Raw genomic sequence first — 26,088 nt, forward strand, 5'->3', positions numbered from 1 at the left:
TTCCACTTATACGACGACGGCCCTCATATTATGTGATGCCCTATGCATTCAACCGCTGTTATTTTGATGTATGAGTGATATTAACAAAGTCTGGAGTGACATCGTCAGTGAAATCTTTGCTTTGGTTTTCACCTTGTTGTGTGAGGACAAAAAAGAAACATACTATTTTGAACAAAAATAAATTTTCGGACAACACTCTGTTTAACCTTAGAAAAGTCATATCTAGCAGCCACTCTCTACACCAACAAGGTTTACTTCAGTGCAATTTACAGGCAAAGGTCAGTATAGGGACAGGTCTCTATAGTCTGGCTGTAATTATATCGCTGTTAGTAGTACTTTTTTTTGTTCAGGCCAATTAATATGGCCCTAAACCGTGCAGTTAACAAATTCATCCTTCCAATTAATACTTCATTCGATGGTAAGGAAGAAGAAAAAATAACCCAAAGATACATATACCTGCATAAAGCCACGTTTACACGTCTCGCTGAACTGGCTGAATTCGACAAATTGATGAAGTCATCAATCAGGTTCAAACTGTGCGATCTGTTGAATGTTACAATCACATGAAAAAGCGCGATTCATCATTTCATTCCACAAGCGGCTTAAGTATTTGAATATGTTGAGTTCCAAGCCACAGGTTTTCCGCTGACTTCCTGAGCAGCACAGGGACTATCTTGCAGATTGTTAAGCTATTTAGCTTTAGGAACTGTTCGGATGGCCGTCCTCTTCATCATTGTCATAAACAACTGGCGGTCCCACCTGCCCAAAGGCAATGCTGGCGTAGGTGGTTGTGTTCTCAGCAGGGTGCACGATGGGTTGGGTGCCCACGAAGTCCATGTCTGCGTATATCAGGTCGTGTGGACCTTCCATCTGGAAGAGTTGATATTTAGCAAAGAACAACAATTAAAATATCCGCAGATCAATCTCAAACATGTATCACGGATCCTTAACCAATTAACCCCCTCTGTTCGAATTCTATCCTATCGAAATTTACATTCTATTCTGGAACGTTAGTTTATATGTATGTTATATGTATCACCTGTGTATTAATCATGTTTTATATTCATGTATAGTCTGCCATTACCTAAAACATGTAACCTTATGTCATATAACGCATTATCTCGTGTGCGCCAGAGTTACTCCCCTTCGTCTTCTTAGTCAATGCAAAACATGTTAGTGTTAAATTCCCTCGTTTCTCTGATTCTGAAGAAACGTGAGTCGTACATAACAAAGCCTCTAAGAGACCTTGTATTATTACCTTGTATATAACAGAGCAATATTGGCCTAATCAGATGTCTGAATTAAATGCGAGAAACAAATAACAAGTGACATTGCCAGTTACATGTACCTGGCCAGGTCTGGCAGATGGTTCCGTTCGTTCAACTTCTCCGGAGTTAGAATACATCACTTCATCCCCAGTAAAAGCCGCATTATCAAAGGTGTTAGCAGAGCTTTGGCCTGTGTAAAGACAAGCACGAACATGTAAACCTCAGAAAACAGTTTATCTAGACTGAGGTAAAGATCAAGTGTGGAATATTCAATTCCAGCAACTTCTTATCCAGGCAGACCCTGAGAATAGCTGGGCACGCCCAAATGTTCACTTACACTCAAATCTCATTTTAACAGCATACTAAGGCTACATTGCTTGCTTATCCACAAGACTACATTCGCCTCAAACGTTGTTTTAAGTACGGTATTATATTGTACATTATACAGTATATCCCAGTAAATGTGCCTCACTGCTTGTGGTGCGTGGTTGATCACACACGTGTAAAGTGGACCGCTACGGTGGCCTGATGTTTAGAGCGTTCATCTCGAGGTCAGGAAACCCGAGATTCATAGAGGGTCACACCAAAAAGTTTGAAAATGGCACCTGTATCTGACTCTCTTAGCGCTCACCAAAAGACATAAAGCGAGTTTCAAACTCGTTTTCCGTTGATAATGTAAGTCGAACACATATTTAGATACTTCAGTCGCTCTTGGATTTCAACTGTTCATAAATGCACCTAGCCCTTGGATTAAAGCGAAAATAAATAGGAAACCTAAGGCTCTGCAGTATTTAACAAAGTTAGAGTGAAGACTTTAAACAGAATGTAACAAGTTCTTAAAAGGCGAGATATCTAGATGCAAAACTGACGATAAACAACAGGAAATGAATAATTACTTAAATATATTCCCATCAATTAATCAAATAGTCTTAACGTCAATTACATATTAATTCGTTAAGTTTCTGCCTCTTTTTGTGATACTTTGGCCAGCGCTGTAGGAAAAAGAATATCACATATCTTTATCTTTTCATGACCTCTAATGATTCATTTATATTACTGACATTATACTGGAGAAGTTTTGTTCGCCAAATGTGACCATAATATGTTCACACTAATGTCACCAATTTTCTTATTCTGTTCAAAGTTAAGAAAGGAAGATCGAACTCAAATGTGATAATCGGATCAACATTAATGTGAAACTTGCTAAATAAAATCCGTAACATCTCTAACAATTGTAAAATGAACATAATAATCACTTGCCAATGGTATAGTAAGTTTTTAAAGAATGGCATGTAAATTAGTGAACACATTGGTGTGATAAAACAGAAGTTTGTTATTCTGTCTTGTAATGTAGATCCAAACTACCTGGTGTACACATGTATTGAAAATAATAAGAAAACTGCTAATTTTCTCGAAGTGTAATAAATGAAAAAGACATCACGTGATCACTGAACTCTGTACATACCTCTGCTGGTCCATAGCCGGCTGTCATAGAGCATAAAACTGTATACGTAACTAAAACAGTATACGTAACTAAAACATATCTACACATTACTTACGTACTGAAATATTTTGTCCTCTACCAGCTAACACCTTATTTCCAAGACAGCAGTTCAAGCGGTAGCCTTGTTTATTTTCTTTTACATATGTCGGTTTTCATAATATGCATGTAATTTGTTGTATCTCTTCTACATTATCCCAGATTAATTGAATCAAGTGATGATAACACTAGATCCGTTAACATGGACACATAGTATAGCAAGTGTTATGTGTTTATAAGATTTTAATGGCTTGCAGAATAGAAACAGAAGATGTTGAGTTCCCAATAAAACGGACGATAGCTGGTGACTTGTTTCTCATTTCTCTTTTCTTCGTTTTGTTTTGATTGTTTCCATATTTGTATTCCTGATAAATTATACCCGACAATGAAGAAATACATCGAATAGTGAATCAATATAGGAAGTGAACAGTCTCATTTAACTTCTTACTCTGTAAACAATATGCCACTAATGACTCAACTATCATTAGATAATAAAGACAGCATACTCTACAATGTTTTTGAAGCTCAGTAACGTCTGTAACTGCCTTAAATCTATACACTGCTAAATTGAGCGTGCTCCTGTGAATAGTTTTCAGGTTCGATTCCAAGTGTTTCGTGTAATAAATGCAACCTATTTACATAGTAATACTCACCATTTCCATCCTTCTTTTTGCCATTGATTAGACCAGTCTTGTCAGCAGGCGTAGGTTTTTTTCCTGTTAAATAATCCCAAATTACAATTAGATTTGATAATGATAAATATAGCAACTTTAGGACAAAGAGGCACTAGGCTATATACACAATGCATGACTCTTTCGCTTAAGAAAACAATGCACGTATAGTTTTAATTATGATTTAAATGAGAGTACATTTGATCAATCTTTGAGGGCCAAGCTCAAAACATTCGGTAGAACAGTTTAGGGGTTTATTCCATGTACGTGCATACTAACCACACACACACGCACACGCACACACACACACATAAACACAAACACATGCATTTTAACTAAACATACACACATACATGCATATTAACTACACATACATACATAAATACATAACCACAATGTTACACTTCCAATACGCACAACATATAGCTTAGGTGATAATTCGTCCGAAGTGTCAACTTGCCTTTTGGTTTCCCTGGCTTTAGCTTGAAGATCCCCTTAGCTGTACGTAAGGCACCTTCATGCAAAGTAAACCGAAAAGTGGGCCTTAACCTGATTTGACATTTATCCATTCATTGTAAACAAAACAAATGGGAAAATAACGTAAATGACTACAATTTTCAGAGCAAGTCCCCAGCAGGGACGACAGTGCATGTGATATATTGTCAGTACATTGTCACAAGTAACCGATGAAATCGGAAATCATGTCCGTTAAGGTCAGTTAGGATATTCGAACTGTTCATGTAAAGGCTTAAATAGTGGAGGCATACATTCCTTAGCACCAAAGTTTAAGCAGAATTAGTTTTAAAGATTCACTCATGATATTGGCAGTTTATTAGACATCATCGGTCAAGAATTTCTAATAATGCTGTTTTGTCATCACATGTAGTAAACATTTACGTGAAAACAATACAAAGATAGCAGATCTGGGTGATGTTTAGTCCAGCAGAATGCTGATTTGAGCAGAAATATAGCACGGTGTAAGAGAATACAGCAAAACAGGGACAACAGTATGACAGAGGGGGAAATGGTCATACATAACAGACGGCGGAAATCCCGACTCTTGTCAATTTACCTCGGGATTTTCAAGATTTACCTCTTCATGTAAATGATTAAAGAGTAGGAATTTATACATTCACACTATCGTGGAAATGGAATAAAAATGCAGTGTTATGACAAGTAAGGAGCTTAAAGAACTGAGCTCTCTCCAACTGAACGGATATTACAATGTAAGGCATTATGTCGCAGACTCGGGTGAAGCTTTGGCTTGTTATGGATCAGGTTGCATGTAAAAGGTTTGTAAGGTTTGTTAGTGCTTGGCATGAATCCAGTGTTAGCTATCATTTAAAGAAAACAAACCTTTTTCCTCATTGGCTTTCTTCTGAGTTTTGTTCACTTCGGCATACACCGGGCCCTCTGGAGCTGAAAATGAATTGTGATATATAATTATTAGGTCGTTTTACTGTCGTTACCCTTTCCGTATTTCCCTTTTTTCAGGACAGGTGAAGGGCTTTACACACACAACGTATAACAAAGCATGCCAAATTTTAAATAACCTGCTGATATACAAAAATGACATATTTGATGTTTATATATCCGCGGAAAACAACGCTTTTGCTGCTGAAGCCTTGGAAACTGTTTTTGTGACATGAAAAAAATACAAATTACATAAAAAAAACATTAATGGGTTGTTAGCAGCTATCAACCTGACCTTTTGCAGCTTCGCCGGTCTTCCTTGGTTTGTTTACTTCAGCATAAACCGGTGCTGCTTGTTCTGAAATTAAAGGTGTTACAGTGTGATGTACATGAGTAAATATATGGAACTTCACCACAGACGTGATTAACCCAAGATTACCTCATACAACGAAAAATAAAAAACAGTTTGTTGTATTTCGTGTATACGTTGTATATATTTTTATGATCGAGCTCGTGTGCAACAAACAAGAACATTAGCTGATGAAACCATGCATCGATTTACAAAGTATTGCAATACGTATCATTTGTTATATCATGATAATATTTTATTTATTTATTTGATTGATGTTTTACGCCGTACTCAAGAATATTTCACTAATAAGACGGCGGCCAGCATTATGGTGGGAGGAAGCCGGCCAGAGCCCGGGGGAAACCCACAGCCATCCGCAGGTTGCTGGCAGACCTTCCCACGTACGGCCGGTGAGGAATCCAGCATGAGCTGGACTTGAACTCACAGCAACCGCATTGGTGAAAGGCTTTTGGGTTATTACACTGCGCTAGAGCGCTAACCGACTGAGCCACAGAGACCCATATCATGATAATAAACAGGCATAAAGGCACACATGTGTAAGCGACATTTTTTCTGTTGGTATGTCCGGAAAGACGGGGGAAGGATTTGTGTTGTGCCTGATGTAGTATAGTACTATGTTCATATAGATATCTGCTGAAAAACTAGTGTTACTTTTGCTGAACGAGAGCTAAACTGTAGAAATGGTTTTCTAGATGTTAAGAGACCTTTGGCAATTTGGTTGGTCTTGTGCACTTTGTTTATATCTGCATAGACAGATGCTGCTTGGCCTGAAACTAAAGGTGATGACTTATACAACCCATGAACATGGTTATAAATTGTACTAAAGCTTTTGTCCACATAGCTCCGTCTTTAGGTCTGCTTTTTGTCTGCACTACAATTATCGTCATCTGATAGTAAACCACAGTAAAGTCTATTCAACCCTACTGAACACTAATATCAATGATGCATGTAATTAGAAAGAACACATGCGCCATATTTACCCCCTTCAAGCGCTCACTAATTCAAAAGAATGGCGTATACTAGTACTTGTTAATCCTCGATTTTCCTATCAGGCAACGACAATTGCTAAAACTTCAAATTTGCATATGTATATAATGTTCAGAGCAACTTCGATGGACATCTTTATCACTGATGTTATAACAGGATAATGTACAAGCATGTATGAATTCTTTTCTGATTCTGAGTAACGTTGTAGGAGAAGCCGGTTAAAAGAAAGAAAACGCTTAAAAGTTTTCATAGCAGCTAACAGACCTTTTGTCGGTTTGGGGGCCGTCTCTGGCTTGTTTACCTCTGCGTAGACCGGTGGGCCTGGAATCAATCACGAAAGTAGGCATAACTGGGTGACTTCATATTAGAGATACATGTACATGTGGTTACAACTTAAGCTAAAAATACCCTCCACCATGGTTCAAGGATTACATTTTTGGGGTTATCAGCTCATGGAAAACTCATTTTAGGCATAAAGGAGGATATTTCCGCAAAATGTTATCTTAGTAACAAGGACAAATCTATAAAAATCGAAAATGTGCCAGGAATTCAGGAGTAAACCCTAACAATGGAGCGCTTAAGCCCATTACAAAGGGCAATAAATCTTGTTATTGCCTATTTATGGTCACTTTTATTGTTATTGACATCATGGGTATTTTTACAAAGCAAATGAAGGCCCTACTGTACCGTGAGGTACTAGACTTACTTCCCCTTGCATATGGCTGAGGAGCCCCTTTAGATAATTTTGTCTGCTTACTTTAATTCCTAGTCAACCATAGCAAGAATGTCTCAAATTTATGATGATGTTAAACACGTTGTTTTTTTTCGGAAGTATAAATTCGCTTGGGTGACATTTATTAGTTAATGTCGGCTTATATAATAAAAAAACGGGAGTATAAGACTCAGTAACTTCAAGCTAGAAATTATCTGTTTTGGGTTTGGATTTATTTTTGTAAAGGTCATTCAAATCCTACGCATAAGGTAAAGCAGTTTATGTGGACAAACACAGAATGATCCATGACAGAACATAATTTCATTCTGTTATTTCTTTATTACCAGATGTAATGTGTCTTGTTGACAGATGTCAACTGTGCACGAAAAGACACAGAATGCACACACCTAATGACTCCTTATGACTGAAATGTTGCCGTACCCAAACATACATACACAGAGACATTCATCCACACATACATACATACAGATGTCAACTATGTAGCAATATGGTCTATACCTAGCCTAACTGCTCACCTTTCTTTTTGTCAACAACAGCATACAACCCAGCTGGTACATCAGAGCCTGTATATACCAAAAGATTAGTTAGAGGACAGCTTCATGTGTCGTGAGTGAAGAATATTTAAAAGAAAAAAGAGGGTCTCAAACGATGATGACTCTCAGCAAAATCTGAATGTTTAAAGGTTGTATTAATTGTATTCAGGATTTTTGCACGATGTTTTGCAGCCTGGCAATGGTACAGTGGTCGCTGTTTAAATTCAAGTATTTGGGGGCGGTGATGTTTGGCGTGGGAAATTTGCGCTTTCACCTCGCTGACCATGTATTGCTACAGTTCACATCAGGGGAATTTCAAATATAAACTCTTTTACTGCTAATGGTAAATACTATACCCTGTGGCCCTCAAAAATGCTAGACAGCTATTTTTGAGTATATTTATCAGAACATGGGTGTCTGAAAAGAAAGCTGTGAAAAAAATAGTTATTTGAAGTAGGCGAATGATAGATAACATTTAGGAGCTGAATGTCGGTGAACTTAAGAAGTTCCCTGAAGCACAGAGGAGCCATTTGTACCTCAGCAACATGGTGACACGGGTTAACGGTAATTTAATACCAACAAATGTTGCCTAACGTTGCTGACACATAATACATTAGTACTTTTAACCTTAAGCGGTCGAACTCGAAACGGTTCTAGGTCGAATGTAATTCCCTGGTATTTTTTTAGTAAGCAGAACAGTTGAAAGAAAATTTCTTCTGGTTTTGGAACTGCCCCTTCTTGTTTTGTCCAGCTTGTTGGTTGATATGATTTTTTCGTAGAGGCTTCAAAATTTCATTTTTCATAACTGCATGTGAAAAAGTAGTGGTAAGTCAGGGATCACTTTTTGTGAATTTTACGGATAATTTCATCCGTCGACCCATAACATGTGCCAGGTACATTGCTGTGAGGTTAACCATTAGCATGTATGTGAGTGGAAAAGCAACTGTCGATTGATGTTGGGGGATATGATTTCAGAGGAGAGACTTCAAACTTTCGTTCTAGTCATAACTGTATGTGAAAAAGTAGGGTTCACATTTTGTGAATTTTACGGATAATTTCATCCGTCGATCCATACCAGAAACATACGTACACTGCTATGAGACCAACCATTAACATGTGTGTGAGTGGAAAAGCAAATGTCGATTGTGGTAGTTTATTGGAACATGTTAGAGTCAAGGTGGGAGCTGTGTAACTTGTGTGCACAACCAAGTTAGGACTGGATTTCCCAGAAATTCTGGCTTCTTATTAACCAGCCATTACTTATTTATAGGTTCTCTATATGGGTTCGCCACGAGAGCTACCTATTTTATTTGTTTATCTAATTAATCTGATATTCTTGAGTACAGCGTACAACACCTATCAAATCAATCAATAAATAAACGATCTGATGGTTTTCCTTTAATTTAACGGACACAACACCGGGAAGAGTATAAAGGATAATTTCGTGGTGCTTTGACTTCATTTTATATTCATCTGATACATATAAACATTTACTCAAGTTGGGAAACATTTTTTTATTGATTTATTTATTGAAGTTTTAATTCTACGCCGTACTTAAGAATATAACCACAATTCCACTCAGTTAGGAAATGACCCGCCTGGAACAATACCCCTGAGAGCATTATGGATTCTTACTGGAAACATGGTCTTCTACTGGAAACATGGTATGTATATGCCACTGAGCTGATGTGTTAATGAGATATCAGAGACCGCCTTAATTGCGGACAAACGTCTTTTGTTTATAACATTAACTCAGTCGATTAACACTGACTTCTTTTAATGGGACATATTTACCTGAGGGTGAGGAGCTGGGTATCAGATCAACATCTTCATAGGCTCCCGCATGGCCAACAGAAGCTGTGGTTTCACTGGAAGAAATTGCAAAACGGAATGTATTCGTGATATTAAACAGTTAATGGCTCAGTTAAACAAGTATCTTGTTTTAATCTGTCTCAAGGTGGAAAATATTACCTGTAAATGTGAAAGGAATCTTTAAGCACAGCAAACACACAAACAGTATCTCAATTTCATAAAAACAAATTGGTTTTGCAAGCAAACTTAGAATCACAAAATTTTCATTATCGTTCTTATTTGTGTTCTTTCCACCACTTCAGTATTTGAAATAACCTCTCTTTAGTGTCCAATCGAACGTGAAATTGATCTTAAATGTTGATTATTTTCGACCTAAATACAGCATCAACACTAAAAGCAAAATGCCAGTGTTCGCTGTTAAATTAGGGATACAGATCTGGAGTGTGTGCTTCGGCCTACATGGGTGTTTATGCGCCTTACTTACTGTTCGTTTGCCGGAGACTCATCGCCTGGAAAATCAGGGAAAATAAGTTGTTTTCAATCTATATTTTATTTTTAATTAAATTAAGTTACTTATAAAACTGTATGTCTGTAGTATTGACAGAGATCGCAGAAACGTATGTCATACACTACATGTACCTTCCGTTTACAGTTGATGCATGTAAGTATAGGTAAGAGATGTAAACGCTCGTGAGTAAAAGTTTTCTCTTTCTGTGACCAAAGTGAATGAAGACAGATGTTGTTTCTCCCTGTCACTAATTAGATATGCCCTACAGTCAGACAACATGGCATTTAAACGTTACACTTAATCACTGGGACACACGAGGTGCAGATTCGAAGCCAACTTTGTACACGAAACTTGTATGCAGATTTCCTTGCTCTCACTGCTCGTTTGGTCGTTTACGCACTCAAACACATGGGAAAGTTTGTCAGTATCTTACCAAATGTTCTTGGTGAACGCTGTCCACTCCGGTTTCCTCAACTTATAAACTTGAATGCCATTGTATAAGTGAAAATGCCTGATAATAACGTTAAACACCAAACAAAGAAATAAGTACATAAATAAATAAATTACATCCCAAACCACCGATTGTTCCACAGAATGGTCACATCTCACCTGTAACGTTTTCATAATGTCTGGCTGATTGCACACCACTTGATACAGCATCCGGTCTCATCTTCCTGAGGGAAGAAAAAAACCTCTTTGTCGACTACGTGAGAACTAAAACATCAAACTGTACAACTCTAGAACACTTGCTTATTTAAATGCAAGAGTAAGTGAAACGTCTTATGACATGTTGACACTAGAACTGTGAGCTCAGATATACTTCAATGGATCAAGGGTTTAAATCTCACACAAATAATTCATCTGATCAAACTTACTCAGTTTCTCCTGAGGAATGGCTTTCTGAAAGAATATACACAGAAGAGTCAAAGTTACATTTATTAACAGCCTTGTGTGTGGACAATGTGCATGTTTACTGAAATAACTTCCATCTTTTTTTTGGTATTATTGTTTCTTAGAAACACAAACGGTACATTACATAAGAATACATCATGTAACAAAAGACATTTACATCTGTGTTTTCAAAACCTTATCAAGAAGATTTAACGCTGGCTTTCAAATCATCAATGTTCATATCGCAATCCCGCCATTGTTCCTATGATAAGTTTTAAGTCACACGCTGACAGAATTATTTTGAAAAAAAGTCATTCATTAGGAATACAATTAATTGGAAGTTAGGAAATACACATGGTAAGAAGAATATGGCCAAAAATAGATCAGTTTCAAAAAAAGGCAAAAAAAAAATTAAAAAAAAACGGGTTCAAATAAATCGCACAGCTTACTGCTGGGAAGAAATATAATCCAATGATTTAACAGTTCAACTGACATCAGTTAGTACTACACAAAACAACAATAAGGCAACGATAGCAAGAATATAGATAACACAGCTGTAAGGCATTTTTTGTTCTCTTTGTACTACCGTTTGTCCATCTAAGACCCTAAGGTTTCTTTTCAACTTACGTCATTACCTTGCTTTCGCCTACGGATGATGACCACAACTAGAAGCACAACTCCCATCAAAATGATAGCTCCAGAGATGCCGCCTGCCAGGGGGCCGGTTAAGGCACCGGGTGGTACAGTAGAAACTGTAAAACACGAGTTTACAGTCATAAAAACCCAGGGAGTTTGTATATATATATATATATATATATATATATATATATATATTGAAGGAACTCTACATTTAATATGCATATACGCTTTTATGGACAAGTTAATATAAGAAATGGTAAATGTTCAAAATAAATTTTAAGGCAAAGCAAATTTATACATATTTACAATAATTTTTTGGGCTTTTTACATATTAGATTTGATTTATTGTTGAGTGTATAATACTTGTTGCACGGCATAACGGTTCAGTATATTAGGCAGTGATCGGGGAAAATCGTTCCACGGAGTAAGCCGAAATCAAAACAAGGGGCGTTACTCATTTGTCTCTGACTACTACTCATGTTCAGTACCGCGCATGTATCACACAGTAACTTCTCTTTCCATCACCGTCCCCAAGAGAGAATTTTGTACAGACATATTAAACAGCGTCATCGGGGACTCATCAATGAGGCAAGAAGTGATTTAAGAAAACACAAAATCTGTCTAAACCTGAATATAATACCTTATAGATACGAATTCTCTTTATTTGAAGTATGCACAATATGATTTCAGCCAACATCTGAAACTATTTTATTGATGAATGCTGGTCAAGAAGTTCCGCACAAGGATACCAGCTGGCAAGAAACACATGAGGTTGTGATCGCTTGAATGAAGTCGCATTTCAACAAATGTGGTAGTTATCAAATCTTTTCGTCGTTTGTATTCCATGTATTCCCGTTAGTATTGAGCTATTCTTTATTCTCCTTTTTATACTTCTAGCACTAATGCTCCTCTCTTGTTATACCGTAATATTTGTCTTTCAAAACATTCTTTTACTTTTAGAACCGGTTTGTAGAATGTTTAATACTAAAATGTTCACCATTTTCACATATACATGTACACGTACTTTTAATCGTTCACGTTCTCTGAAGAATGTCATCCGTGTTTTTACCTGGAAGGGTACCGATTGCACCACGTCTATATGAAGTGCGTACATTTGTTTTTCTGTTTTATTGTTTACATGCCACAAGGCCCTCACATTTACCTGTAACTGTACAACTCGTCTCTACAGTGTCACTTTTGTTCCACCTGTTCTGACCGTACACCCTGAAGCTGTATTGAGCCCCATCGTCTAGACTCTCCACCACTTCGCTCACCGTCATATTCTCTCCTGGGTCTGTTATATCATCATGTATTACCCAATTACCTCCCTTCTTTTTGTACTGGAGTTTGAATATCTGAGAGGAACCGCCATTGAAACAGGAAATCCACGTGACATTGGCCACACGGTTTTCACATAAGATGGTTGTTAAATTAGGTGGACACGGACGATCTGGAATATATCACAATTAGTAAGACTATGGATTCCTAACTCTTAAGCTGAAAAACATCGACTTTTAAGATCTCTCAACATTTCTGCAACTCTCAAAAGCTGATATCACATTTTATTACGATCTGTTGCCTAGAGAATACTTCTCACTGTCGTGGCATAACCTAAATACAGTATACTTTAATAGGCAAGGTCCCATTTCCCATAGTTTCACACCTCAGAACTAATCTCGCGTTAGGTCATAGTTAGTGTCGTGTATCGAGGAAGGGAGATCAGAGAAGGTCTGTTAAAACGATCATCCACATATGCATGTTTAGTACTCGTACAAGGGAAGTTAATAGGAATTTAACAGGTTCAGCAACAGATTAAAAAATGACAAATGAAAAATACAGAAAATTATAATGTACATGTAGGCCTATAGCTCCTGGGGAAGAAAATGTTGTAAAGATGTCTCTCGTTGTCTGTGTTCAAAAGACACGTATCTTTCATTATTATGTGCACATATACAGTGTCTCCATTAATTAACATAATGCTCTTTATCACCTAACCATTTAGCAAAGGGTGTATATTTCTCTTGATAAAAGTGTTTTTAAATTGGTCTGGTAATACTTCTGCTTCAGTTTTTCTGTCACAATACATATCTAAATTACTCTATTCTCATCAAAACTTATGACACGAGCATGCAAATTTTATTTAAACGCGGTGATTAGAAATGTCTATTAATTTGACCGTTGTTTATTACAGTTTTAAGTATACCAAGGTTTGTGAGTGAAGGGAACTCTGAACAGCACAGGCTCAGAAAATTTCATATATGACATGGACAACAAGATCAATACATTACCTATTAAGTTAAAAGACATGATGGTCTCAGAAGATCCCACATCATTTTCAGCAACAAATTTGTATTCCCCGAAGTCATCACGTTTAACGTCAGAGACTTCTAGTTCCGCCACGTGACCGGAAAGCAGGACTTTGGTGTCGTTAAACTGAAACTCGTGCTCAGCCTCCATCACGTGACTGTGGAATTTACTCCCGGTTGTGTTAGATACGACTAGCCTTTCTGATGTCGTGTTGGTCGTGTTGCTGGACAGTTTGTACCACGTGAGGTTCACATAGGCTGGATACGACACAAACTTAAACATCAGTTTGATATTTTCACCGAGGGCTGCTGTTTGTTTTTTGATTTGACTCGGAAACTGTGGTCGGGCTGGGGAAGGAAATGGAGAAGTATAAGGTACACATCTACCTTAACCACACAGCAAGTACTTTTGTTGTTCTCACCTTACGAGAATTCCCCCGGGCTCTGCCCGGTTTCCTCCCGCCATAATGCTTGAGTACGACATAAAACAAATAAATAAATAAAAAAACTAAATTTTGCAAACATTAGGCCTATATACAGTTTTATAGAATCCGGAGGCATGTTATATTTATTTACTTTATTTTTTTTTTTTGTGATCTCCCAAATATAAATTTTATATTCTTAAAATATACATGGCCAACACATAAGTAAAAATTAGAATTTATTACAGAAAGTCAGTGTAGAAAATTCCTGAAAAGTATTTGTTTTACAACTAATTCTGAAGATGGATAGACCTTGTTACGTAAGGCTGGGGAGGAAGCCAGCATGAGGACTTGAATGCACAGAAACCGCACAGGTGAGAGGCTCCTAGGTCATTACGCGACGCTGGCATGATCACCCCCTCGGCCACAGAGGCCCCCTGGAGATGGAAAATCTCCCAATGATATGTTAAGATATTTATATATCTATATAAATAGATAGAGTTGTTGATCTCCGTTATCAGAGTACTTGCCCACTTTAATGTGTCTTTAATTACACTTGTCTTCTGCCAATAAGGTGTACATATCTGTAAGCCACACTCTGTAAGAGAGAATGAATTGCAAAACTTGCCACAGTTGGGTGGTTTACCACGGAGACTCCTGTTTCTCTAAAGGGTTTCCTAATTCGATATTCTGCAAATTTATACTGAGATGTATCTTGTTTATACTGAACATTGTATGACAACAAAAGGCTTAAAATAATACCTTCAGTAAAGATACACTACAGATCAAGAATAAGGATTTAATGGAGATGTACCTAATTATGTGCAAGGGCAATATCATAGAAAGATTTCTTTTCATTGCTCATTTACAGGCGTTAATTAGAAGGTACGTTGTACAGAAATTCAGGTGAATTTTTCTACAACGCCCTCTTCTTGTTTTTTTTTTTGCCACCAAGCGGTGGACGTTATTCTACAATACATGTACCTTACACAGGTAATCAAGAATACTGCTTTCCACTGCGTTCGCAACCAGACCTTGCCTATTTCATATTAACGTAATTGTTTCTTTTTCTTTTTTGATAGCACATCTTTTATTAGCAGTCCATTTGGCTCGGTTTGCATAGCGAGACTGAGAGATATAAAACTTTTTAGCCAATAAGTAATGTCTGTTCCACCACAGTAATAGTTCTATCCATTTTACCCTTACATACCACATGGTATTCTCTTCAGTGCTATTTTTCAATATATTTTTGGTTTGAGCCATTCAAATAAAAAAATCGTTTATGTCCCTTCTGCAGTTTTTTGGAAACATGGAGAAGTTATCCAGGAATATAAGGGATAATATTTGATTCCACAACAGTGGATGTTGAATTTTATGAACGATGAGTTAATGTTACCATGTGAATTGTTGACAAGGAAAGTGGTGACAATTTGTGGGGATGAGCCCTTTGCAGTTTCTCCCAAATTGGTCTAGGGGGTGTCCAAGTTTCACCCGAGTATATATAAGGCTTTAATGAGTTTATTGCCCAATGGCTTTAATTAGTTATTTCTCACGGATGGGTTGATCAAAGGATATGATTTTTCTGCCCTGTGTAGTGAATTAAAATGTGTGTAAATATGAAAATAAATGACTCAGTGGTTAGAAAACTGTTAATAAATGACCTTGCCGGACGTACTACATAGCGCCCTGAATAAAGAAATAAAAAAAAATGATGGATATGAAAGGACCTGGCACAGTAAGGTGGAGAATCGGCCCCGAAGAGATACGATGAATAAGTGCAAATTTCAAAATCCCATTACAATTTCATAAATTTCCACATCAGAAGTATAAAACGTAGTCGAATTACCCATAAAAGTTATATGGCGATAAAAGAGATGGTTTAGTAGTAACCCTCTAAGAATGCACTCTTGGTCGATAACGCCAACTTTTCGTTCAAACAAGGGGCAGTGTTTTGAATTTACAGTATGATGATCAACGTTAATCAGAAAGATATCTTTACCGAAACTTTCACGTGTGTATTTCTACATGCTGTCAAAGTTTCGTGTTGGTTAACGTTTGTCTTCATATGTAAAACATTAACTTTATAATGTTATCAGTTTTATCATATTTTATCAAGTTTAAAACCCGTATTTCTACCATAGGATATCCCTCATAGTATAGTGAGCAATCGTAGTCACTGTGGAGAAAAGATTGCACCTTAGGGAAGAGTTTGAATCTTTGTAGTCCATTTTTTTGTCTTTGGAAACATACTTTAGTGTGAGTAAAGATATAGGCCCCATTGCATTAAATAGGTGTTATCATGAATTAGAGTAGATAACTTTTTAAGGTATGGTATTACGTAACGTGGAGCAACTGTAGCGAAATCATACGTGAATACCGGTTAAAAGCACATGTAGTATTGTAGCTATCCTTAACACTAACATGTTATAGACGAATTATAAGGGTGAAAGTTACATTTGTCATATATTATACAGTGGCTAATGCAAAAACAGATATTTCATTGTGACAGTGTGACTGGATTTATGACTTCAGTGCATGTTTAGAGCTTTGTAAGACGAATGCTTCTCAAATAACAGGAAAATAAGAGCAACACAGAACTGAGAAAAGAAATGACCTTATGAGTGTATCAGCAGCTGTCACTCACAGCTATAGTTAGTTTCGCTTCTTTAGGTGCACAGTTTCTTGCACTGGGGCCGATTCCCCGCCTTACAATACCAGGTCCTTTGTTAACAAAAGATATTTAACTGGTCATCAGAGGAGCAATTAGCCTAGTACTCAGTGATATCACCAAGGCCTTACCTCGAACCCTAAGCCCCAGTTGTCCCCTCTTAATGCCTCCAAACCCGTTAGTGGCTCCACACCGGTATATACCCTGATCTCTAAACGTCACCTCACTGATGGACAGGGATTTCCCAGGGCTGCTGTTTATCAGTGGTACAGGACGGTCACCAATGGTACGACTCCAGGCAGAGTAGGTGTAGTTTTGAGGAACAGCTTCAGCACGACATTCCAGCTGTAGAGGGTTTCCTTCTGTGACATTTTCTCCTGATACCAGAACCACCGATACATTCGGGGGATCTAGGAAAATACAAAAACATTTCAAAATCCGTAGTCGGAACTGTCTCATTTGTAGTGATCATCGCAGTATGAGCACCATAGTAAAACTATACGAAAAAAAAAAATGACCTGGTTTAAGTAACTGTTTGACCTAAAAGTTTGTCCATGAGTAAGATAATGGTTTTCTCTGTTATTGTTAAAAAGGTGTTTGCAGCATTATTCAGAAGGTGGGATAATCTCTCAGTGAAAACTTGAATGTTTTAGCATCATATGTAATATTTTATGATCTTTACTTGTATGTAAAATGCCGCATGCGGTTAGATCAAATACAGTGTTTATCTCTTAGTATTTGTAGGCATACACTCAAAGAAGTAGTCTGTTTATTTTAACATAAGGTCTATTGTCAGAGTTATGTTAGAATTTATTCTGTTATTACAATATTCTGCTAATATTCAACATAATACCTCATAAGTCTAATAGAATGTCTATGATGAATTAATAGAATATGTGTGCTATATTTAACAGAACACTCTACTGCATTAACAGAATACATTCTAGCATCACTCAGACAGCATATGTTCTATTGAAATTAAGAGATTAATGTTTTAATGTGTAGGTCAACTCAAGATAGTTTCCCCTACACGATTTCCTTCAGATTTCTGGGTGGAGAAAACCACCACAAGTTACCATGTTCCTGGTACACAATAAAAGTTTCTGTGACGTTCTTTAATCCACAACTCGTTCAAAAATGCAATTCAGGCATTTCGCAATCATTAAAATATGTTAATATCTTAATCGTACATTATCTAAGTGGCCAGTTTTATACATGTACACACTGAAATAACTTTGGTGGAGCATATTTTAAAAACTTTGTTAAATTAACATTAATGTTGAGAAATAGTCAGGTCCATGTAATACGTAACATACGAATTTACGATAATTACCGCGAATTCGTAAACTACAGAAGCAAACTTACAGTACACAGAGACACTGACTGTCCTCTCTACTCTCTTCACATTATTACTAGCTGTCACAATGTAGGCTCCAGAGACAGTCCTGTTGATCTTGCCGAACCTGACAACAGACGTATATCTGTGATTTGTCATGCTCAGGTCATTCGACTGACCTCCGCGACTCCAGCTTATCGTGGGCTCAGGCTTAGCCCAGGTAGTACAGGACAGCTCAGCTGTGACATTCTCCACGAAAATGTACGATGATTTACAGCTGGTAAACATGGGTCCGTCTGAAATCAAAAAGGATTACGATATAGTGCAACGAAATTTCTTTTTGAACTGGACGGTAATTTGTTGCTTGCCCGTGCAGAAAGGGGTCTGAATAACGAGCATGAAGGCATCTACAGTGTGTTCCTCCGTCCCAAACAATGTTATTATTTTATTCGCTTGAGCGAAACTTCATCAAGATTTGACAAACCCGCCAAAATGTTAACGTCTCGGTTTGTTTTCTTCTGTTGCATTGGTTAGTGAAAGGACATGCCGTTTGTCTATGTATCTGAATATTTATAAATAAGAAGGTGAAATAACAGTCATTCAGTTCGAGTGTATAACTGAGAGAAAAAGGAAGTTTTTCAGCGGCAACTCATCTGTTATATATATCAGGCATTTACTGCAATTTCGTTTCTTCTGTTATAGGACTGGTCAAAAAGAATATGGTCGGATTTTTTTTTTTGCAGCCGGAAGCAGCTTTCGGGTTGTACGGCACGTGAGAACGTGGAGGACTGTAGACATACATGTATATATATCCGCCTTCACAAAGAATGGAAGAAGGAAGCATAAATAGAAATATATATATGCGTTTGTGATCGTCGTTTGTTACAGTCAAAATGTTAACAGCTTTAAAGCTCTTGACAAAATGGATTCCGTAATAATTGTAAATGATATACAATTAAATGAAAAAGTACTGTTTGGATATTCAAATAAAGTCATGAGTCAAAAGCTTACGTCCGCTCTCGTCATTACATCAGCATTACTTTTTTCACACGTAGCGCTGTTCCGAGTATGTTTATACATGAGATGAAAACTTCAACGATTTGTAATTTAGAACGTAATACAATAACAACATTTTGATGAAACTCAGATGTGTTTGAGTAAAAATAGTAAAAGTTAAAATGTGTTAGAAGAATAAAAAATGTTATAAGTTGGCATTTTTGTCGTAAACTACCCGAGACACGAAACTTAAAGAAAAAAACAAAACAACACGTCCTCATACAATGGGCACGTCTATTCTGGCGGCATATGTGTATATACCTGAAAACTAATATGTACAAAGGCGAGAAACTTACACTTGACATCCAGTGTAAGATTGGGTGATGCACGTTTCCTGCCTCTATTACCAGGTCTCTGAGCCTCACAACTGATGACGTCACCATCCTGATATCGATTAACTCTCACTGTATACCGCTGTGTGGTCAGGTACCCTTGATTGTGCCCTTGATGTGAGCTCACGTCTGACATATCTGCCGCTGTCATAGGACTGCTGTTGTTGTACCAGGTCAGAACGGCACCAGGATTGGACTCACTGGTGTTGCATGTAAATGTCACTGTGCTGTTTTCTGTGACGTTGACTGTATTTCCCGATGTTCTGGAATCTACCCGGAGCTGTACACGGTCAGGTCCGACTACATACATAAACAAATATTACATTTATTTATTTATTTATTTGATTGGTGTTTTACGCCGTACTCAAGAATATTTCACTTATACGACGGCGGCCAGCATTATGGTAGAAAGGAAAACCGGGCAGAACCCTGGGGAAACCCACGACCATTCGCAGGTTGCTGCAAGACCTTCCCACTTACGAGGAAGCCACACATGAGCTGGACTTGAACTCACAGCAACCGTTCTGGTGAGAGGCTACAGGGTCATTACGCTGCGCAAGCGCGCTAACCAACTGAGCCACGGAGGCCCCCAAATATTGCATACACTAAATGTACCTACACACAAATACAATATATTGACATCACCACATACTGCCTACAAATACCCATGAAAATGGAACAAGTATTTCATGGATTGAGTTATGGATTCAATGTTGTTTTACCCCGTATTCAAGAATTGTTCACCCTGTTGACGGCGGCCATGTTCACAGGTTGGGAAGACTGGAGTGATCGGTGTAAATCCCAGGCCTTTATCAGGTACCTCCTGAACTAAAGCCGAATCATAGGAGTATGTATAATTTCTAGCGGGTCGTAACAGGAGGCGCAAGGCCTGGCAAATATATACAGAGTAATTTGAAGGAAATGTGCACAATCCATAGTACTTTACATTTTTGCACTGTTTTATATTATGTTTATCAATAATAAAACTTTTTTTTTCAGACAGTATCTCTAACATTTTATCTCCATAATTTCAGATTACAGGTATATATACTACACTTCAAATGTCATATTTTCGGCTCAATTACCCAGAAGCCTGCCAGCAATACGATCGCTGTGAGTTCAAGTTCAGCTCATACTGGCTTCATCGCTGACCGTGCGTGGTAAGGTCTCCCTTAACCTGCGGATGGTCGTTGGTTTCCCCAGGCTTTGTCCGATTGTGGATCAGGTCATTTACAGACCACCACAGACGTAAACTCAGTTGATTGACAAGCCGTGTAATAATACGACGGCATTACAAACAATATCAGACAGTAGCATACCGTCTCGGCCCAAACCGCATTCATCTCCCCGAAATAAAATTTGTGTCGTTCATTTTAGCGTTTAGCTCATCAGTTTAAATAACAAATATCAGTGTCAGTGCAATATTCACTAGAACAGTGTCTCACCAAACAATTCTTAAAATTAATTAAATCCTAAGATATAATTTTTTTCTCCGTTTCACTGCAGCTGAAGAATTTAAATTTCGCTCCTCCTCTTACAAAGGGTGTTTTTTTTTGTTTTGTTTTATACAATACAGTAAAATTATTACAACGCCGTGTTCAAGCCGAGATGCTTTCTCTGACGTCCGCATAATTCCAGTTGTACAAGTATCCTATTGTAATTTTGTGAACATTTAATAGGGGCCAAAATAACCAGCACAGCCCCTCTGGAGGGTACGATCTTAACCGGGAATAGCCAGGACGTGCATCTACAGCTAGACCATGTAAACATGGTGGCTGGAGTTCCTTGTAAATGATATAGTAAGCCTACCGTAACAACAGCTCAAGGAGTAGAAGAAATATTCTTCCAGTATGTTCAATTTCGGAGAAAACTATATTTATCACTAGGGCTTCATCGCTCAAGTCCACAACTTTCATCTGCCATAGACTACCGCTTATACTATCATAAAATACCGTCGACGTCCAAGAGCTAGAGTAAATGTGACGACACCTTGATCTCGATAATGGAGACGTGTTAAAGCTATGTCAAGACAAAGTTTCACTAAACGTTTACTGGGTTGAAAAAAAGTCAGATAAAACATTTAATGCTGGTTTATCACGCTTTGAATTGTAGTCGTTTTAATGGACATAAACATTAGTCAGGCGCTGTCTTTCACTTTAATGTCTTTACCACCGTGTCGTTAAAAACAACTGTAAATTAATCAGTGTCCATCGACTTTAGAGTCACAAAATATGTGTCATTATATAAAACAAATACAAAATGCGCATGAAATGCCAAACCAATTTTTCAATTTTGTTATTGCGGATCGATATCTATAGTGTACGTGTATTTCTGACTTTTGTATAATTTAAACCACTGTATGTTTCGATACACCATAATTACTGTCATGGCAACGTCAGAAAACCATACTCCTCAGAGCGCTATACATCCTTGCCACCAAGGAAATTCAGGAACAACGCCGGGATCATTGGGATCAGGGTAAAGCGACCGGAAGTGATGTCATAAAACACAAAACCTCTGCCTCAACTATTGATTCGAATGAACTTTACGCACACGCACTGGAATTTTCTAAACTATAAACAATATGATTCTAATCTGAAACGATTCTATTGATCAATACTGATCAAGTATTTCCACACGAGGACCCGAGTTGTGAGGTTAAGCGTAAACCAGCCTACGCGTGCGTTACACAACCTGCAAAAGTCAAGCCTGCCTTGTGGTGGCAGTGATGCCAAGTGGGAGTAAAGAACGGCACGTGCGCTGTAATGAGTATGGTGAGGATACTTAGACGAGATAATCAGTTCATATATATATGTTTAAACTTACAAGTGACATTGCATATTATGGTTTTGTGCTCCCTCCATCCTGTCAACGCCCCGTCCTGACTCCCCTGACACACACACGTCTTCTGGTTCAGGGACGGACTGACGGTTATACTGATATTGATCTGCTCACGTCCATCGTTACCAGAGACTGTGTTTGTCTGACCACACTCCGATGACCAGGTGAGTGTTGGTCGGGGATTCCCCTCTCTCACTTGACAGGTCAAGTTCAGGGTCTCCCCAGACTCCACGGCTGTGTTGTTAACATAACCTGACAGACTGACGCCATCCTGTGGAGGATCTGTGTGGAAAAGTTTACGGCTGTACATTATATAAAAATTATACAAAATATCGTCTTTAGTAAGAATTTCATGATCAGGAATAAAATGAATAAGATAATAAGATAATGAATATTAAATCATACATTGATGTTAACAAAATCACCTGCTGATTTTAAATCTGGAAATACCATTGTTTTGGTACAGCAAAAAAGGAATTGTACTTTGTACCTTTGTGCATGTTGCTTTGGCAAATTATTCATCAATTTCAGCAAAAGTTGACCCGAAAAAAGACAGATTTTTTTTATCTGATATAGTTATATACACTCATTGATGCAATGTGATCTGTCCCAGTAAATACATTGTGTACATGGACAACGGTGTGCCATTTCACAGTGAAAATTGACCTCCTTGTCTTAATTTTACGCTTTCTGTTTTACCTTGATCTCAATACGTTTTAGGGTCAACAGTTCATGAGTGGAGCATTGGTATGTAAACGCCGCCGTTGGGAAACGCTGACACGAATTCCAACTGACAAATTTAAGATAGTTTTCCATCAAACTTTGGAGATTTTGGACATTGATGATAAATATGTTGCATGGCCCTGTGTTGGGTAGTACAGGATTTATCAGGCTTATCAAGTTAAATATTGTATCAAGGCGAGCTTATGTATAGCCTGACTTACCCGGTAAAGCACAGCGCTCTATAGAATATGCTCGTACGCGTTACAGTTGTGCTGTGGCTGTGAAAAGAGTATCTTGTCAAGGATAATACATATACCTGTGTTCTCTACTGTCATATATAGGCTTGTTTGTAGTGGAACCGCACGGTTAACCTCGGTACTGTATCATTTTACGATACATCTCGCTTCAGTGTGCATATAATGCGAGTGCTGAGCAACAACTAAACACACTGTGATCGAGACGAGTTATTGAGATCTTAGCTCCACTTTCTTATGGTACACCGTTATCCATGTACACAAAAATAATGGCTACGCGCAAAGTGCTGATTGGGTTCCAACAGGAGTTACAGGAACGTAGTCAAGACAAAGTACAATGTGCATCATGTATGACCAATAATTTACAAAGTCTTTTGAGTAAGTGAGTGCAATGACAATTATATAATAGCATATTTTTTGTAATCTTCGTTAATGCCTTTATGTCACAGGTGGGGAAAACACCTTGATAACCACTTACTTTAAAATGATGTCGTCCAAGGCCAAGTGTTGTGACATATGGAAGCCGATAGAGGACACCTCACTACCTCTACCTTTCTAGTATAGGGCGAGGCAGCGAGGTAACGAGGTAGCGAAGCGAGTTAACGAGGTAACGAAGTAGCGAAGCGAAGTAACTAGACTGCCATAATCGTGCTATCACGCTGCCTAGTTACCTCTACTTTTGCAAAGGACGAGGTGGCGGGTTGAGGAGCAGTTATTATAATCACCTTAGTGTCCGGCAGAGGCATACGCCGTATGTAAGTTGGGTTCTTGCACCCCGGGGCCTTATTCATTATTACTTTATGTAAATTGCAGCAGCCGAGAATGTTTGTAGCACGCTAGTGCGGCGTGATGACCCAAGAACCTCTCTTCATTGCGGTCCCTGTGAGTTCAAGACCATCTCTGAGCGGCTTCCACCTCGGTTGTACACAGGAAGGTCTGAGAGCAACTTACGTGAGGTCGTAGTTTTCCGCTGGCTCTATCTGTTTTCTTTTTATGATAACGTTGGCTACTGTCATTTAAGTGAAATTTTTTGAGCACGGCGTAAAGCAACAATTGAGCACATAAAAAATAAATAAATAAATAAATAAAGGACCGGCGCCAGCGAGGTACAATAAGAAAATGCAAATTTCACAATCCCAGCACAATTGTGTAAATTTCTAAACATGAAGTATACAACTTGGTTGAAGAGCCCATACACATTATATAGCCAAAAAAGAGATGGCTGCTTAGTAACAACCGCCCTAAATTGCACTCTCGATCAAATACACCAAATTTTCTTTCAAACGAGGTACTGTGTTTTTTATTTACAGAATGAAGATTAACGTTAATCAGAGACATGTCTTAACTGAAACTTTCATGTGTGAACTTCTACGTGCTGTCAAAGTTTCGCTTTGGTTAACGTTTGTCTTCATATGTGTATTCGTACGTGCTGTCAAAATTTTGTTTTGGTTAAAGTTTGTCTTCATATGTAAAACATAAATAAAGTGATCAATTTTGTTATATTTTGGCAAGTTTAAATACTATTCCCTCCATCGTCTATCTGGCATACTTCATAGTATGCTAACCAAAAGTACTGACCTAGCTGGGATTATTATGTAACTGGTCCAGACCCTGATAATTAGAGTGTGTTGATTTCAACCGGCATCACATCCGGCCAGGTGTCTCAAGAACCCAACTTACATCTGATACATGCCTCAGCCTGACACTAAATTGATCATAATAACTGCTCCCACCCCGCTACCTCGCTGCCTCGCTTCGCTACCTCGCTACTTCGTTACCTCGTTAACTCGCTTCAGTCCCTCATTACCTCGCTACCTCGACCTTTCTAATACAGGGCGAGGCAGCGAGGTAATGAGGGACTGAAGCGATGTCCTTTATCAGCTTCCATAGTGACGCGAGTATGTTCCAAAGCGTGCGTCTGACTTTAGACCCGTTGACATCCGACGTTACATGTAGTAGGAAAATCCCAAGTATAACAAAATACTTGTGCTATTTGTGTGAATACTCACAGTGTACAGTAAGTGGGTAGACTTGTGACTGTACAGGAGGATCCGTTACACTGTTGGAGGCGTTACAGTACAGCTTAGCTCTGTTCTCCTTGTCACTTGCTCTAAACATCAGTGTCCGGGTTGTGGTCTGTATCGTGCTGGAGTCTTGGTTACAGGCACGCTTGTCTAGCTCCCGGACATTACCGGAACTCTGTATGAACGCCCTTATACAGGCCTGTGGTTTACTGGCCGACGTCACACAGGTAAAGGTGGTGTTGTTGCCGGCCAACACTGTATTTGGAGGGTTCGTCAGGTTCACCCGAGTTACCATTACTGAAGGAAAAAAATACATTTCTCATTCTCAGAAAAAAAGCGATAGTCTCTTTGGTGTGACCCAGCCTGGGAATTCCAGGTCTCACTAATTCGAGGCCGACACTCTAACCAAATGACCACCGAAGCGCTCTTTGTATCTGATTAGTCATTTTGTTGCAAAGCCATTATGAGACCGCCAAGACCATGTCACTGACATACACGATGTTCTTAATACCTCTTAGAACCACAAGACAGTGAAGTTCTCGTTGAAATACTCACCTCAATAACCCAAGCTATTGCCGTGAACGGTACATCATATTTGTGAAAATTTGAGAAAAAATACGTCAGCCTGCACAGTAATGCAGATGTGATGGGTTTAAATCTCATATACTCTTGTGGACATGGCCTGCAGATCTGATACAATCGAGAATCACGGATGATGTAGAGACAATGGTGTAATCCAAAAATAACGAAAATCTGTCATC

The 26,088-nt window shown here is 38.2% G+C and overlaps 1 protein-coding gene across 1 annotated transcript; it reads right to left on the bottom strand.

The window, feature by feature from the left end:
* Positions 1 to 699: 699 nt before the first annotated feature.
* LOC135481379 (hemicentin-2-like) lies at positions 700 to 25,622 on the bottom strand. The gene is made up of 18 exons (XM_064761209.1): positions 25,313 to 25,622; positions 22,312 to 22,608; positions 19,450 to 19,785; positions 18,127 to 18,393; positions 16,893 to 17,171; positions 13,654 to 13,929; positions 12,528 to 12,815; positions 11,354 to 11,478; positions 10,711 to 10,735; positions 9,812 to 9,836; positions 9,310 to 9,383; positions 7,498 to 7,545; positions 6,514 to 6,570; positions 5,188 to 5,250; positions 4,836 to 4,898; positions 3,462 to 3,524; positions 1,349 to 1,458; positions 700 to 870 (listed from the first exon to the last, which is right to left on the bottom strand). Exons 1-18 carry the CDS (start codon positions 25,620 to 25,622, stop codon positions 700 to 702), a joined length of 2,877 nt encoding a protein of 958 aa, XP_064617279.1.
* Between the last annotated feature and the right edge of the window lie 466 nt (positions 25,623 to 26,088).

The sequence above is a fragment of the Liolophura sinensis genome, unplaced genomic scaffold (assembly GCF_032854445.1).
Source record: "Liolophura sinensis isolate JHLJ2023 unplaced genomic scaffold, CUHK_Ljap_v2 scaffold_32, whole genome shotgun sequence".
In the NCBI taxonomy this organism is placed as follows: domain Eukaryota; kingdom Metazoa; phylum Mollusca; class Polyplacophora; order Chitonida; family Chitonidae; genus Liolophura; species Liolophura sinensis.